General features: G+C 39.6%; 1 protein-coding gene across 2 annotated transcripts in view; it reads right to left on the bottom strand.

Annotated features, from left to right (window-relative positions):
• LOC150085529 (gamma-aminobutyric acid receptor subunit beta-like) overlaps positions 1 to 20,004 on the bottom strand; it is a 397,105-nt gene that overhangs the window by 86,155 nt on the left and 290,946 nt on the right. For both annotated transcript variants that reach the window (XM_090374099.1, XM_090374100.1), the window contains exon 7: positions 3,113 to 3,585. In XM_090374099.1, coding sequence (XP_090230225.1) covers positions 3,113 to 3,585 — 473 coding nt within the window. The remainder of the gene's footprint in view (positions 1 to 3,112; positions 3,586 to 20,004) is intronic.

Here is a 20,004-nt window from a genome sequence, read left to right as displayed (position 1 = left end):
TTAGTGGGTCTCAGACGAGGACTTTCATGGTTTTTCATCCAGTAAGCATATGCGACGGAAGAAAATGCGCATTTACAGAGATAATATACTGAAGTCTTAGAGCCTTAGCTACTTTGGCGCTTAACCAGATGAATAAATTTCAGGCAAAGAACTGAGATTTCATAGTATTTCAATGATCCATCAAAAATAGCAGTAATGAAAGGGAACTTCAAGCAGCAGCTTTGCAAAGCTTCCAACAGCTAATAACAAAATCAGTGAATTTTTGATCACACCTCCTATGTTGATCATAGTTGTGTTCACATAAAATCGTTTAGTTGCCATTGTTCATCGAGGTCATACTGGAGGAGAGAAAGAGGTTTACAACAGCTATGGGTATAGGCTGGTTCTCTGGATAGCTATCAAATGTAGTTAAGATGATGTTGAAGCGACAATATAGCTATATTGTCTCTTCAACATCACCTTAACTATAGCTCTATCATATTTATACTGAGCAAAAAGCGGACCACATAATCAAAAAGCTTATAACTTTTTGCCTTTGGGACAATTGAAAAATAAATGGTTCAAGAGATCAGATATGGTTAAGAAATGCATGAATTCATCTGCTCGTTATAGATTTCCAGTGATGAGGAACAATGATCTGTTTGTAATGGAAGAATTTATTAAAGATCCAAACGTCCCCTTTGATGCAACAATTGTCCCAGTAAAACTGGAGTAGAGCACAATGCTGACCACGCCGAAACTTTTTGAAAAGGTACATAAATAATTTATAATCAATTTACTGTTGTTGCCAAATTTCTTTGAAGTGAGTGGTTAGATATTACAGTAGTTTTTCAAGGAGTTTCAAAAGCCTAGACTCGTTTAAAGTTTACAGAGGATGCAGGCCAGGTCAGTGCACTACGGTCTCCTCAAAGAGCGCGTGCTACTCCACTCGCGCTCCTGACCACTCGGCTGCGCAGGCCTTAAGGTCACGGTTACTCCTCAGTAATTCAAACGAATGGAGGGTCATAACAGAAACGAGGAATTTTTAGATTTTGCACCTGAAAATGTTTCTATCTGACTTGTTGGGGTATTTCCAAAAGCAAAGTCGATGGGTAGGTAAATAATTGGATGATTTTTGACACTTTGGAAGTCGCTGCATTTTAAAAGGATGATTTTACTTAAGTCATAGATCTATGTAAGCAGCCGTTTTTCAGAAAGTACAGCGTAGTCGGCACTATACTGTGCAGTCTACCCTTGGTTTGGATTCAATTGCCTTCGACGACTTTATGAATTCCTCTTCAGTCGGTGTTGTAGTCAATCGAGCTGGGGAGGAGGAAGTACTGTTTTTCCCCGTAAGTTATTCCTGGTTTTTTTAATCCAAACAACATGCAAATTGGACCGTGAGCACACCCACCCACACACACACACACTTCTGCAGACATAATACATATATATAAATATAAGCAAATTGCTTGGGTCTTAATAGGAAATATTAACTAGGAAATATTAACTATCTGTTTAAGAAAGCGAATTATTCTAAGAAATGCAAGTCTTCATCTACGATATAGGAAACTGACAAATGTTCTTTTTAGATTCGGGAAGGAAGACAATTGAATGAAAGTGTCTGGCATTATTGTACAAGGCACATCAAGTATATGTTTTATTTGCAATGCTGCGTAACAGTGGTGTACCCGTGGAGGATCATCTCTTGATTATGGATTCTCTGAAATAGCCATTGGCCAACAGCTATTTCAAAGAGACCAATTATGCTCATATTGGTTTATTGGAGTCATTGCAGAGAGAGAGAGAGAGAGAGAGAGAGAGAGAGAGAGAGAGAGAGAGAGAGAGAGAGAGAGAGAGAGATTTCCATGGATGTGCAAAACATTTTTCACACAGTGTTTCCTTAATGGAAGAATTGAAAACTACTTGTTTATGAATAAGGGAGCTTCAAATTAGCTATTAGAAAAGTGTTACTCAGAAGTTGGGTATGATGGGCCAGCATTGGAGGCACATTCTAAGCTTGAGTTGGAACCTCTAGAAAGATGGAGGTGTAGATTATGGAGTGTTCTTGGAAGGATAGATCTGGTGCACGTACATGGATATATTTTGGTATGTTCTTATCAGGCGGGAGTTTATTTGACAGGTTAGATACGGCAATGCATAATTTTGTCAAACTTCTACGCACTGGGGAGGCATCTAAGCGCGCACATAATCCCACACAATAATCAATTAAATATGAATTACGGTCTATAATATAAAACTGAAGCGTGTTTAACCACTGAAGATAATTTAGTAAATCATTTGAGATATGATCTTAACGTGATGATGTACAGTACATGCTCAAATTATACAAATTTCTGCTAGTACACCACATCCAGTGTCTTAATACTGATAGCCTGATTAGGTTACATTCTATTTCTAGAATGTATTGATTATGGAGATGACAATGCGGTTTTATGTAGTCGTAAAATCGTTCATTTTAGTGACTATGTTTTTGTCTATTCACTGGATTGGACTGGATTTAGTACATTTATCTTAGTATATAGTATAGGTAAAGTTTTTTGTTTAAGTAAAATTAATTCTCTGAATGCTACACAAAATATATGTTCATTAAACACAGTGGGTGTTTCGCTACATGTAATTTTGTAGTTAATAATCACACGAGCATACAAATTAAGCTGAAGTTAATCATTGGTTCATTGAATCAGCGGTTAGAGAGAGAGCTCATCATAGACGAGAGGGATAACTATTAATATCAATCAGGGTGAATGGGAGCTCATTACTAATAATTTGAAGTGTTCTTCTCGATAAAAGGTTATTTATTTGTAATGCTAAAAATTCCAGTTGAGTTATTGTCGTAACAGGGCTCCTTAAAGTCCAATATAATTCTTAGTCTTTGTACAAATAACTTTTAGTGTTGAGCATTTTTTGTAAACGGAATGTTAAGTTTTGTTCATTAATTCTTCTATGAACTTCGTGTATTTATATTAAATCTACAGGATTCCAGTTGGGGCAAAATCCTTAAAAAAATTCTCCAGGTTTTGTTTTCGCGTACTTTATATACCCCTGAAGCAACTACACACTGCTTTTATTTCTTCCCTAAATAAATGACCAAACTTAAATTCTTACTTACCGCTGTTTTCATGAGAGGAACCTCTGCATTGCCCGCTAGCAGGACGGCTTCCCCTGGCCCTTCGGCAGCAGCGGCATGTGCGTGGGCTGAACACCTCTCTCTGTGCTGCGCGGCCATTTTGGCGATCAGCTGGGTGCGAGTTTTTCGCATGGCGATGCGTTTGCCAAGGTAGCCAACTGTGGCGTATTCCAAGAGTGAAGCAAACACCATGACGAAACATGTTCCCAAGTAAACATCAATACTCTTGATGTAGGAGATCTTTGGTAAGGCGGAATTGGTGCTGGACATGAGTGTAGTCATGGTCAGTACTGTTGTGACGCCCAGAGCAACCCTGGCAGGGGTGGCATTGCGATGCAGCCAAAAGGACACCCAAGAGATGATGACTATGAGACCAGCTGGGATGTAGATCTGAATTAGATAATATCCCATGCTGCGGACGAATTGTATCTCACAGATGAGACGGGAGTAGTTTCCTGAAAATGGACAAAGAAAATAAATTTAAGATTCTTGTCAGAATAGTGCAATTCATTTATAAAACTGCTTATAAAAATTCACCACTCTTTAAGCATTGCAAAATCAATACTCAGAGGGTAATTTGAGGAAAGAATAAGAGAAGAAAATGTACATAAATAATAAACTTCACATTTTAATGTATTCATAGAATTTTAGAGTAGGCTATTTGTCGCAATACGCCAGTCCACCCACACACCACAAATATGGCGAAGGAATACATTCACGAATTTGTCAATATTCCTAACCTAGTCCCCAAATACCAGCTCATAAATTTAACACCGTTAGGTAGCGCAAGAAATACAATTACAAAATAGGTTAAGGAGAGTTAATCCATTACTTTTTGTCAGTTGGAATTCATTCTCAGTTGAAATTAGTGTATAATTCGCCACTGCTATTCATATTCAATGATGGTGAACTGTCAACAAGGTTTCTATAGATAAAAATTAAACTAAAATGGCTAATTCATCGATGATAGATATGTTTTATTTAGTGTTCCTTGAGGGAAACGTTTGCTCAATGTATCTTCGCTGACAGTCACACTCACGGATGCGGAACGTATTGTTAAGGTTGTTGACCCAAGTTTCAACCTCTGACCTTTTCGCTCTCTTCCTTTCTCACATACACACCTTGATGGAATCTTAATCACTCCCAGGATAGATATCCGATCCTCTGGGTGATATTCAACTTCCTTGCAGTTTCCTGATACAATATCGGCGTTGATGAGAGTCCCGACGAGTTTCTTTAGAGCGTAAGGCACACGGGAAAGAGTCAAAAGGGCGTGGGATGATGAAAAAGGATTTAATGCATCAATATTTATATATTCAATTTGATTTATGAATTCATTCAATTATAAACTGTATGAGATATCCGATACTCTATTATAAACTCTACTATTATTGCAGAATGTTCTAGAACATTTCTTCTAGGTGTTGTGAACATTTTAAAAACGAAATGTTCTTCATTCTTTTCTTAAGAAATGACAGGACCCTTTTTGACGTCAGTCTGTTTTATTTTATATATTTGTTTGTTCATTTCTTATTTATTTATCTTTTGTTTTTGAAAGCTTGTGGTTCTATTTCGGTACGTGCATTCTATCTTGAGGTATCGATCGTTGCTTAGAGAACTCGCTACTAACGAACATATATGACGTTCTGTTATTTGCATTCAACTGCATTTTGTCACCAAGGAAACGAGTCAACAACGACAGTGTATTTCGTAAGCTTGATGAGGTAGAACATCCGTGGAGAAAGAAAAAACAAACAAAATAGTTAAAATTCAGTACTGATGAATCGATATGTTAAACTCTACATTATTTTGATGACTACAACACAGTCATTTGGTTGATGCTAACCATGGACGCAGAGAGGTCAATAATTTCACAGAGTGAGTGGAAGATGTTCTAATTCTATTCGACTTCACTAAAATATACATAAATATTTCAGTGAACTAGAAGAGAGATAAAAGTTTGAGCACGAAGTTGCGTTTATTCAATTCTAAAGACTAACTCTCTGAGCTGTTCCTCTTATACACGGATTAGTTAATAAAATGCGCATATTAATAAGCAGACAGTTCAATTATGTTTTATGCAATTTATTACTTCAACCTATACTTAATGGATGCAAATATCGGTGGAAAAACCTGCAAATATTATCCCAGCCGCCACCGGGCTTAAAATATTGCGTAATCAAAATGCATTAGATAGCGAATACTTAATTATCTCATACCCACATCTTACTTCACGTGCACCTTGTATCTTCTTTGCTTTCTTATAAAGGCAGAATCATACTCATGCACCAGATTCCATTTCTAGAGAGATAATTATTAATTAAGAGGAGAAAAAAGAAAATTAATTTTTTGTACTTATCAAATCGTACCTTGCAACAGCTAGAAATGCAAGCTTATTAAATAAACCTCTGGAAGGGTTAGATATTCGGGGGAAAGGGGGAGGAACAACAAGCAAGCTCTTTACGGTTAAAAGCCCTTATTTTTGCGTTGACCAATTCATCAACCAACCACAGTTACCAGGCAGTCATATAATTTCATAAGTTCATCTTTTTAAGCAACGGATTCTTAATTATTTTTAAGACATCGTGGACACTTAGGAAGACCCATGGTATTTATGAGAAAAGAAAAGTAAAAATTAATTTTTGAAATGAACCATTCTTTTACCACGCGGATAATGCAAAATTATTTTATTAATTAAGTGCTTCGATCTAATTCCTAAACTTATAACAAAGGTGACGTTTCAGGATGCTTGCCGGATCCCATCATCAGATCACACAGGACTAAAATAAGAATATAGCCCAAACTTAAATTTTTAATCCTAACAATTTAAATATCACAAAAATGTTAAGAATATAAATGCAATTTGTATTCTTAACATTTTTAACCTTCAAGGTATAAGGATAAGATTATTAGGAGAACAGAATCAATCCTCAGCGTGATTAATAGATATTCCTCCAATGCATTTTAATTTTTTGTAGGTTCCAAATAACATTCGTTTGAAACCTCGAGATCTGGGACCTTGCCCCTCCCATTAGATTACCCAATGGCCCACGTGATTCCTCGCACTCTTCCTTCATGAGACAGAAATAAGGTACCGGACAAATCTAAACAGAAACTCTAAACGGAAGGGCGTGTTCCAAAGTTGTGAAGTGTTCTAAAAACTCAGCTGTATTAGCAGAATTGAGAGATCTTATTTTAACAATACTTAATTATATTATGCCATAACACGACACAATCAGCAGGTACCTTCAATAAACTCTTTTTAAAGCCAACTCTCCCACTCTATTACGAAGTTATTCGAGGAACTTAACAAAACTCAAACTTCCAGAGAGAGAAAATAATTTAATGGTGTTTCTTGGTTTCACCTTTCCGCACACAATATGAACGCTAGGGGGTGTGGCTTCTGTTTCATACGGCGTCCGTATATTATTTATTAAAGTGGAAATGCCATTCATCGTCCATCGTAAATCATGGAGTCTCAGATGCCGTGCTCCAGCGTGACAATATGGTGGTGATTAATGATAGAAAGGGATATTGCAAAATATGAAATTTTCACTCTGTCTACTGCCAGTGACCGATAGTTGGCCACGAATATGAAGTCTCTCGACAGTAACATAAAGAAGTTATTCGGGATAGGCCTTTCCCCTTTGGTGGTACCAACGCCGACAGAAAGTAATAGCGTCGATACCATCATTAACAACCAGAATCACGCAAACAACAGCTCTTGAAGGGGTTTCTTCGAAGCAAATTACCCGTTAAAAACAACGCAATTAGGGTGGATTTACCCTTCATCTTTATTTACCCTTCACGAAAAGCCTTAATATAATCTGATTTTTCTGGGTTTTTTTTTTTTTTTGTGATTCATGGATCTGTTGCTACAGATCCACAGATCCATTTATCGACATATATGATGAAAAACTTCATTCCAGTGTTGTTAAAGATCAGTTAACGAAGTAGATCTTCATTAGATGAACAATACGTGAACCACAGATGCTTTCATTTGATGTCCTCACGATTCTCCGATAAACATCTGGCCCTCTCCTCCATCCGAGGAGGAGAAGGCCAGATGTTTATCAAACTCTAACAGAGAGTTAAATGATTTTGTAATAACTTAGAACAAACCGCAGGAGAAATTGTTGAAGTTAAACATAAGGAAGTCATGTGGGGTAGATGGGATCTATCCAGTTATATTAAAGGAGGTGGCAAAGAAAGTAAACAAACCCTTAGCCATAATTATGAGAGCATCCTTGGACTCGGGGGAAGTCCCCACGGACTGGAGATATTACAGATGTATCTCCAGTTCACAAAGGGGATCAAAGGGCGACACAAGTAATTACAGACCTGTTAGTTTGGCTGGTTGGGTTTTATTGGCGCATTAGCAACTAAGGCTATAATGCGCCAAAACTTTCAGTGACCTAATGAATTAGGTCACTAAGTCAAGGTATAAAAACAAGTATAAACTGCAAAAGACAAATATCAATAAACAAGTAGCAATAATAAGGTAGATTTTTTACTGATTTCAAAAAGCTAAAAACAGCAAACACATTGTCATTGTCGGATAAAAACTGACTGAGTGGATATGGCTCAGTCAGATGATTAAAAGCGGTGGAACGGATATTGCTAAAATCTGGACAGTCAATTAAAATGTGTCTGATTGATAAAATTGTGCCACAGGACTCACACATAGGAGGATCATCAGCCCACAGCAAATACGAATGAGTCAAATGACTATGTCCTATGCGAGTCCGGGCAAGAACAACTTCCTCCTTACGATTCCTGCTCAGACTAGACTGCCACGGTTCAATTACAGGCTTTATACAATATAATTTATTCGTAGTCTGTCTGTTCCACGAATCTTTCCATTGGGAGTATATCTTTTGGTGTATTATTTGCCTGTAGTCTGTATAGGGGACTGACAGGCAGCGATTATTATTGGGACTTGCTGATTTGGCTGCGGTGTCAGCCAAATCATTTCCCCTAATCCCAATATGGCTGGGAATCCAGCAGAAACGGATATCATATTCACGTTCATGGAGAAAGTGAATCTTCTGCTGAATGCAAGACAGAACTGGACGAGAATTATATCTCACAGTTATTAAAGCCTGTAACACGCTGAGAGAGTCGGAATATAAAATGAACCGTTGGTATTGGCATTTACTAATGTGATCCAAGGCTTACTCTATAGCGTGCAGCTCTGCAGTAAATATGCTGCATTCGGGGAGAATCTGCTGTGATATGTTGGTGTCCGGGAAAGCAGTAGCAGATCCTACATATGATTCCGACTTTCCCCAATTTTTAAGGGACAAGTCACATGCTGGAACATGAGCATGCCAGGGTGGAAGGGGTTGCTTTGGTGTTTGGGCAACCTTGTCTACCTTGATATTAAGTTCTTTGAGTAGCTCTTGGAGACGAATACCAAAAGGACGATTGGCAGTCTTACGGATGTTGCACAAATTTCCCCATCGTGGCTCAAAAACGAATGGCCACGTAGGATGGTCTGGCAGGGATTTCAGTTTTAGAGCATACTTTAGAGACAACTGCTTGCGTCAGAGCGATAACGGTGGTTCATTTTCTTCAACGTATAAGCTCTGGACAGGAGATGTTCGATATGCTCCAATAGCGATGCGGAGAGGCTGATGAGGGACAGGATCTAGCCATCGAAATACACTGTCTCTGGCCGAATTGTATACCAGGGACCCGTAATCTAGTCTGGATCGTACAAGAGCACGGTAAATGAGTAGTAGTGTGCATTGGTCTGCACCCCAAGATGTAGAGGAGGGAGAGGGCAGAATATTCAGGCCTCTTGTGCACTTTGTGCGGAGTTGACGGATGTGATCCAGAAAGGTCAGCTTTTTATCAAATACGAGTCCCAAGAATTTTGTGTCCGCCGCTACTGGAATAGCATTTTGTCCGAGCCTTAATTCAGGTTCAGGATGAAGATTACGCTTACGACAAAAGTGTACAAAACGGTCTTCTGCGGCGAGAACCTGAATCCATCAGACAGTGCCCAAGAATTTAGGCGATCAATGGCTTTTTGCAGTTGTCTTTCAATAACCCTAATGTTGCATGACTGACAAAATATGCTAAAGTCATCAAAATAGAGGGCACTGTTTGCAGCTGGAGGATGTTATTCTGTGATGGAATTTACTTTGATGGCGAAAAGCGTGACACTTAAAACTGATCCTTGTGGTACTCCCTCCTCTTGGCTAAAGGAACGAGAGAGTGAGGATCCCACACAAACTTGGAAAGATCGATTGGCTAAAATGTTTTTAATAAAAATGGGGAGATGCCCTCTAAGACCAAGGCTTTAAAAATCTTTTAAGATGCCAAATCTCCAAGTTTTGTCATACGCTTTCTCCATGTCAAAGAGCACAGAGACCAAATGTTCACATTTTAGGAAAGCATCCCGGATGGATGCTTCCAGTCTAATAAGATGGTCCAAAATGGACCGGTTCTTTCGCAATGGATGTTGGAGAGAAAGTCATTTGATTCTAAATACCATATTAAACGAAAATTAACCATTCTCTCCAGGATTTTGCAGAAACAGCTGGTCAGAGCAATAGAACGATAATTTGTAGTGAATTTTGAATCATTTTCTGGCTTAGCAAAGGCAAGAACGATTGCCTAGCGCCAGGAACCCGGAAACTGCCCTTCAATAAAGATTCTATTATATACAAGGAGCAGATGATCCATAGATTTTGGTGAAAGATGCTTAATCAATTCATAATGGATGCTATCTGGTCCAACAGCACTTGCCTTGGAATGAATGAGAACTCTTTTCAGTTCCTGTATAGTGAATAACCCGTTGTAGGGATAGACGCTCGTAGACTTAATTAAGTGGCTTTTTTCGATTTTATGTTTCAGGACCAGGAACTCTGGGGAATAGGAAGATGTCGCAGAGATATTAGAGAATGTTTCCCCAAGAGAATTGGCTATTGCACTTGGATCTGCAATAGTGCATCCATTATAATCTAGGATTGAATAGTGTGGAATGTATATTTTTCCTTCATTTCCGGATTTTATCCCAGATCAACTTAGTACTAGTGGACTGAGTAATTGATGAAGTAAAACGGATCCAAGATTCCTTTTGACTCTGACGGCGGATGTAGCGTGCTTTGGCTCGTGCGCGTTTAAAGGTTAAGGTTGGTCGTGGTAGAACATCGGCGGAATATCCCCCATGCTTTGTTTTGAGCCATTTTTGCTGCTGTGCATTGTGAATTCCACCATGGTTTGGGAAATAATGGAAACCGGGCAGATGTTTTTGGAACAGCATTCTGCTTGGACAATAATTTCTGTGATGTACGTTACTGCATCATTGCTAGGCTCCTGACTGATGGTACTGAGGTCAAAATTTGCCTGATGTTGGAAGGCAGTCCGGTCAACCTGATCAGTCTTCCACCGTGGTAACCTGAAAGGAAGACACGGTCTCCCACTGTGTAACGAGGTTATCACAGGGAAGTGATCACTTCCGTATGGGTTCTCCTCTCCTTCCCAAGTGAGTGAAGGGAGTAGAGAAGGGGAGCAGATAGAGAGATCAATGGCAGAAAACGTACAGGTAGGCATGTGGAAGAAGGTGTTTGTTCCAGTATTTACAAGGGAAAGGTCATTGTCATTTAGCATACGCTCTATGAGTCGTCCCCTTCCATTGAAGTTAGCACTACCCCACAGGGTGTTATGTCCATTAAAATCCCCGGGAAGTAAGAAAGGGGGAGGCAACTGCGTTACGAGATCATCGTCTTCCTGGGAGATGTCAGTCCCAGGTGGCAAATAAATAGAGCACACGGTTAATAAAAATCCCACTGTAAGGCGAATTGCAACAGCCTCTATGCTGGTTTTAACTAGCAAGAGCTGAACTGGGGTCTGGTTGCCCACAAGGATAGCCACTCCTCCATGAGCAGAACCATCCGCAATTCTATCTTTACGAAAAATTGTGATGTTATGCATGGTGGGATCATCATTTGCCTTTAGATAAGTCGCCTGCAGGCAAAAGCAAACTGGCTCGTGCTGTTGCAGGAGGGCCTTGATGTCATCAGCATTTCGCCGGAATCCACGACAATTCCATTGTAGGAATTTAGCCATTATTTTGGCTTGGTGGATCCATCAGGTGGCTTTCGAGGTGCTGAGGGCTTACTTTTGTCAGTCTTGGATTTATCTTTTTTGGGGAAGAATGGACGCTGTCCCGTCTCCATTTCTTCCTCCGCAAAGAGTTCCAAGACTGATTCATCCGGTACCTCCTTATTCTCTACATCCATTGTTTCTGGTATCACGGGTGACTCTTCTGAACTTTTTGGCTTTTCTTTACCACTTGGTTTTGGTAGTGGTGGAGCAATGGGAGGTACGAATATAGGAGTGGAAGCTGATTGTGTTTTTTTGGTGGGCTTTTGTGAACTCAATAAATAGCGTGCAATCGGAGTGAATGACTCTCTTGGTGGTATAGTCATCTCAGTTTGTGTACCGACAGTGCACTTAGCAGAAACCTTCTGGGCATATGAAGGTTTCCTGCTATTTATTGGTTGGATACGTTTTCTGGCCTCTGGGTAGGAGATATTCAGCTCTGTTTTCAGTTTTTGGATTTCTTTTTCATCCTTCCACCTCTGGCATGCTCTAGAGTAGGCGGGGTGCTCTCCTTGGCAATTGACACAGATCGGTTTTGAAGCTGAACATTCCTTGCTCTCGTGGTCTTTAAAACCACATCGAGCACAGGCAGGGTTACCATGACAAGATGTTTGTGAGTGGCCGTATTTTTGGCATCAAAAACATCACAGTGAGGTTGGGATATAAATCCTCACTGGGCAGTTTAGATAGCTTGCCTTGATGGAACTTGGAGGCCGTGGGGTGTTGAACGTGAGGATAAGAACTCAGGTAGGGACGAGATTCCCATCCTCTCGTATCGATATTCTCTTGACAGCTGTCACTCCTTGGTCTTTCAATTCAGAGCAGCTTTCTTCTTCGGAGACATGAAGAAGGTCCCACTCTGATATAACACCTCGTGAAGAATTCAGAGTTTTGTGGGGGCTTATGGTGATAGCTATTCCCCCTATGGATGTAGAGTTCAAGATTTTTGCCGCTTGTTTGGTGCTGGAAACTTCGACCAAAAGGTCGCCAGAACGCAGTCGTTTTACGGATTTGGGTGATCCTGCCAACCCTTCTAATCCTTTTTGGATAAAGAAGGGCGACATCTTCCCAATTGACTGCTCTCCGGTCGAATGCAGAATGAGGAAGAGCGGTGTCACTGATGGTGGTGTATCCTCAGTTCTGGCTCTTTTTACAGAGGTGTTTTCTGCATCATCATCACGATTATGTAGGGGCCTTGTTGGGGCCCCAGAAGAAATTGAATTTATAATACTCATAGGAGTAAAATAAAAATTTCCGATGCCCTAAGTACCTCACCCACCATGGAGCCCTACGAGGGGAAGCCCACTCGTGAAGTAGCAGGTACTGCGTACACGAATGGGACGCCAAGTTCACTTAGGAGCACCATACCCACGTTTCCAATAAGCCTTGATCCCGTCCCAGGACCAAAGGGAGGGAGATTTATTGGAACGCAGTTGACCCTAGCAGTAAGAACCACCCGCTGATTGATCCCAGTCGGGCCGGTCCGGGACCACCCGTCTTGTCTAAGTAGAGGCCAAAGTGGTGTATTAAGGCTAGGCCTCTCAACCACCAGGATCCCCCTTTCCGAATTCCACGGGTCGCAGCGCACGGCTGCACACACCGGATTCCAAAGATGTAACCCTGGAACCAAGGCATGGGCGTTAGATCCCAGTGATGCTAATCTGGAAGACCAGCAGCATCACTGGGAGGTCCGCTCACCACGTACAGGTGCCCACGTCGAGGGAAAATAATGGAGTCACTGGTTAAAGAAGCATTGCAGGATCTCTAGACAAGACAGCAGTAATAATTCAGACACAGCATGGGTTTGTCAAGGGGAAGTCTTGTCTGATCAATTTGATTGGATACTATGATGTGGTCACAAAGGAACTGAATGTCAAAAATAATTTTGATATCATACACTTGGATTTCAGGAAAGCATTTGATACTGTAGCACGCGGAAGACTACTGTACAAATTAGAGCAGTATGGCATTAAGAGCAAGTTGCTAGAATGGATAAAAGGATGGTTGAGTGGGAGAAGACAGAGGGTGGTAATCAATGGGTGCTGCTCTTCTTGGACTAATGTTATCAGTGGTGTCCCTCAGGGTTCGGTGTTGGGCCCATTGTTGTTTTGTGTATTTATCAATGATATTGATGAAGGTATATCAGGCTTAATGTCCAAGTCTGCAGATGATACAAAGGTTGGCAGGGTTGTTAATAACAGTAATGACAGCATGCTATTGCAACAGGATTTGGAAAAATTGGATAGATGGGCTGAGAAGTAGCAACTGAAGTTTAACACTGACAAGTGCAAAGTACTGCATATGGGTAACAGTAACCCCAGAGAAATGTACCAACTGAGTGGTGTTACACTCAGGGTAGTGGAGAATGAAAGAGACCTTGGGGTAATTGTGCAGTCAGATATAAAATTTTCTGAGCAGTGCAGACAGGCTGCTAGAGTAGGTCATGGGGTCTTGTCAATGATATACAGGAATTTTGCGAGCAGGGCTAAGGAGGTGATTACCCTCCCTTTGCATAATAAAATGGTCAGGCCACACCTTGAATACCGCGTACAGGTCTGGAAGGCCCATTTTAGGAAGGGTGTAAAGTTGCTAGAACGATTACAGAGAAGGGCAACAAGACTGGTGAAGAGAACAAAGGGGTACTTTTATGAAGAAAGGCTTAAATCTGCAAATTGCAGCTTCTAGAGTCTAGGCACCTGAGAGGCGATCTGATTGAGGTGTATAAGGCCTTGAATGGATTGGGCAGGCTGGGTGCTGATGGGATTTTTCCTCTTACTCAGATTATAAACCTGAGAGGACATAGATTCAAACTGAGGAAAGACAGTTGTAGAATAGATACGCGGAAGTTTGCCTCTAGCCAGCGGGTAGTTGATTGGTGGAACAGACTTCCATCTGTTGTTGTGGAAGTTGATAGCTTAAATAAGTTCAAGGAAGAACTGGACAAACATTTGGAACGAATGGATCAGCGAAATGGGATGGTTTTTTTTATTTATTTTTATTATTTTTTTTTATTTTGGCTGATGCTGTATAGGCTTACTTTTTTGCATCATGTGTCTCTACTAATGCTAATGAATAAAGATAACGCAGTTACCAATTAACCGTGTCGTGTAAAAAAAGGGCCAAGATCGAATTCCCTTGGTTGTCTAAGTTTAAAGATACTGTCAGGGAGTTCTTAAGGCGGATCCTTTTATGAAGATCTCTTTATTTATATATCAGACTGTGCAGAGTTAATCGGTTTTGGAAGAGAATTCTGTGGTCATCCAATTCATCACTCCTAGATAAATTTGAGGTTTCCATCCAGCAAACAGATAGACCATAGAATACACCCATTTGAAGAAAAATGTGATGCGAAGGATAAATGTGCTTAACTAAAATGGTCGGCTGATCTATTTTTCCATGATATCTCCTTCCCCTTATAATCGCACCATATTAATTATACAGGAAGACTAGATTTAAAAAAAAAAACAACTATTATACTCTTGATAAACTCCGTTATGAATTTCTCGCATATATTCTTTACCCAACAGCTAAAATCAGTTGGAAAACATTTCTGTTTAGTTTTTGTTTTCTGAGTACAAATGATGATGTTCTCAGAAAACAAAAACGGAAAATCTCAGATGTTAAAAAAATATATAAATAATTAATATAATAACTTATATGTAGAACTGAGAATCTTACTCTAAGCTTCTTAAAACATGAAAAAATAACGGATGTCATTCTAATCTTGTCGCAAGAAGGCGCATCTCAAGAAGAACACCTTCACTTTGGTAGCTTAGGATTTCTCTGGCATGCAAGTATGAACCAAAAGTCAGACTAAGCCAACTAATATTGGTCATAGTCATGTTGAACAGTATTCTTTAATGATCTATTTCTTTAATGGTTCGAGTGACACCACAACAGCCATTTTAATTTATATGTTTGTACAAAAAGCGTATTGTGCCGAATCAAATTGGTGAATCAAAGAGAAAAGTACTGAGAGGTCATAAGGGCAAGCCAATGTTTTATCCTTATGGGTAGAAATTTTATTTCAAGATAGATCCATATTACTCCGTATAACATTTAAAAGATGTCGAGTATTGAAGTAGACTACATGACTTACTTCACGTAACACTACACTAGATTTTCAATGGAACTAATTACTGTTTCATCCTCAATGCTCTTCCTATGGGAAATCTTCATAAACCGTCAAGATATCTAGCCCTAGCTACTAGAGAATTCAGGCAGTTAATGAATGACTGAATTAAAGACTTTCCAGTAGCCAATATACGGGTCTGTTCTCGTATATCTAAGAAGTGTTCCGTAAATTTGTTGAGGCCTTATGGACAGGAATTATGAGGTTAAATATTGTTAAAAACGTGAAATGAAAATTTAGAAGGGTTTAGGCATGAAAGTGTTTTAGAATCTCTGGTCGAAACAGTACAAAGCTTAAGCAAAAGTTTCAGTCTGGAATCCAATCCTAGAGAAGAGAGGCATCACTTAATGGAGAGACAAGAGACTCTATAGGCTACAAAGTATCTATTACAACATACAACAAATGACCTTAGCTGTTTGTATCAAGAGAGTGTTTTGACCCCAAGCAACATTGCTATCCTCATCGTTCAATATGCTTCCTGCAAATGCTGGCTACCCTGCGGGCAAGCTGCACAGTTGTGAATTATCGTCTCCAGCAGACGGCCACCGAGAGAGGACCCCAAAGGAGAGCGCTGGCTGTTGCAATTCACTTCGCAAGACTTCAAACGAAACAGTCTCGACAGAGGTCTGTACTTATTGAGCAGCATGCCATCATGATTGTAGAAATGGAAAGCCCTATTTTACTAAGAACAAGCGGAGGCAAAAATCTGAGCATAATAATTTGAAACAGTGAAAGAACGGAAGGATAGAACTAAACTTTTGTATTACTTCTGTGAATTGGTATTGATGCAGTGAGTCACCACTTAACAATTCTCACTAATTTCCATGAAAACCAAGAGGTGGTCTCATTTTGGAAGCTAGTTCGAAATACGCGATGATGTTAGATATACATCCCTGATTAGTCATAAAACATTTTTGTAGTAGGTGATGACAAAATACAGTTTTCAAAGGAACATTACTAAATCTTTGCACTTTGTTTTCCAGCATATATGCTCCCATCATGCAACTAGTAAGCCTCATTGGTCTATTTCAATTGAGTCTTGCCTCAACAGTGAGGACTGCTTATTATTAATGAACTAAGAAGCGCATTGTGAATAAATCCAGAAAAGTAACGGATGCAATAGGTTTGTAACGATATAAACGATGCCTATTATAAGTTGGTGTCACTGAAAAGAATTTAAAAACTCTCTAAGGCCACTGTGACCCTTGGAGATTCTTAACACATGAAGAGTCATTACTGATTATCAGTTGAAACTTATTGTGTCCTCTCGTTGCTTCCTTAACATTCTGATGAAGGAAATAATCGTATAATAAATCCACAAACTGGGTGATCAACCCACAAGTTCCAATCAATATCAGGAAACTTAAAATTCCTCATTACAATACATTGATTTACTGGCCCACTCTTATGTGCAGTTGTTTGTTATGCTCATCACAGTCATTAGGCATATAGCACACTCATACTCTCATTTTTGTTTTCCCAGTGCTTATGTCACATCAAATTTAACCAACATTTTACTGGTCACCCATATAAACCGGGTGCTTTGCCTTAGATCCTATGCTTCTTAACCAAGAACATAACTTTAGTTTCTTTTCTTCAGTTTCAATGCTCATGATCACCCCATGTTTTCTTCATTACCTTTTAATTCATTCACTCTGTCATTTGATTAGTGTTAAATGATGAATTCGATTTATTTATTTACGTTAATTCTGTTTGTTAATTATTTGTAAGTGGGTGCAGAAAGGACTCCTATCCTTTCTGCACCCACTTTTTTGTGATTTCAATGGCCACCATCCATTATAGGGTGGCATAATGGATGGTGGCCATTGAAATCACCAAAAAGGTAGATTGGAGAGGGGAATTGCGCAATAAGATTATCCAGTTCTGTATTGGAAACGGGTTAAGAGGGTTGAATATACATGGCGACTAGCATAATTGATATGTCAATTGATATACTTGATGCAACGGCTTCTAGACTAGTTTGTAACTGAATGTGCCTGGATGGTATATTTGATTTCAAAAGTATAGCTACTTCGCGGGCAGGTGGCTCTGAGATCTGTTTATTCTATATAATGGGCAATTTGTAAATTTTGGCAAATCTCTTAAATCGTCAGAATTTCTGCTTATTTCTCTGCAGTTCCACTCTATGATATTAGACATTATTTTGGTTTAGTTGTGGGAGGTTGGTCTGACTGTTTTTGGAAAGTGGAGCATATATGTCTGTCTTGTTTTGTCTTTTTTCAGGAAAAAGGGGCGTCCAGAATCCATTGTGCCATTTGCATGGAGTTCTAAAATGGGATTCCTCATTATCTAAAGACTCATCTGCATCCATACTGTAAAATCCGGGCCAAACTCCTTTCCATGCAAAGAACCATGCTGCTTGCGAAACACCGAATACTAAGAACAACCTCAACTAATGCACTGCAGATTCTACCAGTGGCCCTTCCTTTGAATCTATATATAGCATATAGAGGCTGCATCAACAATCACAAAAAAGGCCTACCAACCTCACTCCTTGGAATAGACTGCAATCCTGCTACAAATATCAAACAAGAAAAAATAATGCTATGGAATAAACTCCTCTCGCTTTGGCAGGTTAGATGGGATGAAAATCCCACTGGAGAGGTCCCACCAGACTTTTTATCCCGTATGTCACCTTTGACATGAATAAGACGCATTGTAATTGGTTCTACCCATCCATGAGCACATCCTACATCCTAACAGGACATGGCCCTCTTAAAGCGAAACTGCTCCAATTCGGACAGGCGACAAATCGTGATTGCTCCTGTGGGGAAGAGAAACATGGAACCACATCCTATTGTCCTGACTCAACTACGAAGAACAACGGACAACACTTAAAAATAAGGTTCAGAACATCTCAGAAGTCAATCTTAAAGACTTAATTGAAAATGAGAATAACTTTCAAGCCCTTCAAATCTTCATCAACGACGTCTTCAGCAGAAGAATGCAGATGCTTCACCACACTGGATAATTCAACAAGCTCTTGCTGAGCCGTTCCTTGTGTCACCTACCAGTCATCCTGGACTTGAATTCTTTTGATCTCTGAGGTTGTTTAGAGATGTCAACAACTAGTGTTTTTATTATTATTATTATTATTTTATTTATTTATCATTAATTAATTTATTTTTATTATTATTTTCTTTCTGCTGGTACTCAGGACTGGGCATCCTGAGTACGGGATCGCTGGCATCCAATGGTATTGCACTACCTCCAATGGATGCGGGATTTTAACGCAGTACTAAGGCGCAGACAGTAGATTATGTATCCTCGGCTCCACGTGCCCTGGGACGGGCAACAGGCAGCAATTTCTCAGGTGCTGGCAGCTCACATTTCAGGCCCTGATTATAGAGATTCGGTAGTCAAGACAGACAAATTGCGGAGATGGACCCAGGTCCTGGAGCCGCTACAAACAAGCCACATACATACACACATACATAAATGTCATTGAGTGTGCATACACTCATTTCTTTTATTTTTGAGTCTTTGAGAGTTTTGTTGCGTTTTAAAATTTTGTAAGAGAAGCTTCATTTTCTGCTGGAGTTTCCTACACAGGTTCGAATGATTGTAAACAGAGTGTGTTTCTCTTTATGTATTTTTGTAAATAAATAAATGAAAACACAACTTGCCTACATGCCTCAGGAAACGTGACTTTATTTCCCATTTCGTATTTTTGAATTTTCTTTCCTGGTATCCATAGTTCACAAGTTTTGGGAAAGGTTGGGTGGTCCTTTGCAGTTTGGACAAACAGCGTTTGTGACTGGGCAATGCGCTGTTTAGATCAGCAGATGGAACATATGGGGTCACCTCGACAAGCCTTCTGAGAATGGCCGTATTTCTGACATTTAAAGCAACTAACGGGATTCAAAAAGTGAGGTCTAATCCGACAATTTAAATATCCACGTTTAATTGAGGTTGGTAAGTCTGGAGTGCTAAATGTCAAAATGATGGATCTAGTTTGGGCGAGATATAGATCTTTTTCAGTCATAATCCATTTCACATTTATTACTTTTTGACTGTTGAGTTCCTGGAGTAGTTCTTCTACGGAGACTGTAATTAAGTCCGACTCGCTGATGATACCTTTTGATGAATTTAAGGTTTTGTGGGGAGTAACTGATACAGTCAACTCACCAAATGTTGTTGTTTTTAACAAACTCTCAGAATGTTTCGAGGTGGCTGTTTGAATTAGGTCCATTTTGGTGATCGAGCAATAGATTCAAAATATTTTTGAATTTCGAATGGTGATAACTTGTCCACAGGTTGGATGGATAAAGAAAAGTATCTTCTGGCACTCTGCTTCTCTTCGAAGCCTTTTAGGTTGAATAGAGTCATGGTCAGTGACTTCTAAGTTATAATAACTTAGAAGTTTCTTGTCTTGAACTTGAAGGCTCTAAAGGTGGATAACGTTTTGCATCCATGATGGCTCCTTTTGGCCCTAGGGGTTTAATGGCGATGGTTGAATAGTTGCTTTGCTTCTTGAAGACGTTGTCTCGACTGATTTGCTATTTAGCTGCGTATTCTTCTGTAATTAATGAAAGAATGCTTTATCCTCTGATAATTCCATTACCGCATAGACTTGTATATGGATTGTGTTCCATTTCCTGAGCAA

This window comes from Mastigoproctus giganteus, chromosome 5 (genome assembly GCF_048544385.1).
Source record: "Mastigoproctus giganteus isolate SK-2022 chromosome 5, ASM4854438v1, whole genome shotgun sequence".
Classification (NCBI taxonomy): Eukaryota; Metazoa; Arthropoda; class Arachnida; order Uropygi; family Thelyphonidae; genus Mastigoproctus; species Mastigoproctus giganteus.
The sequence above is the reverse complement of the archived record's forward strand: the minus strand, read 5'-3'. Positions and strand labels throughout refer to the sequence as shown.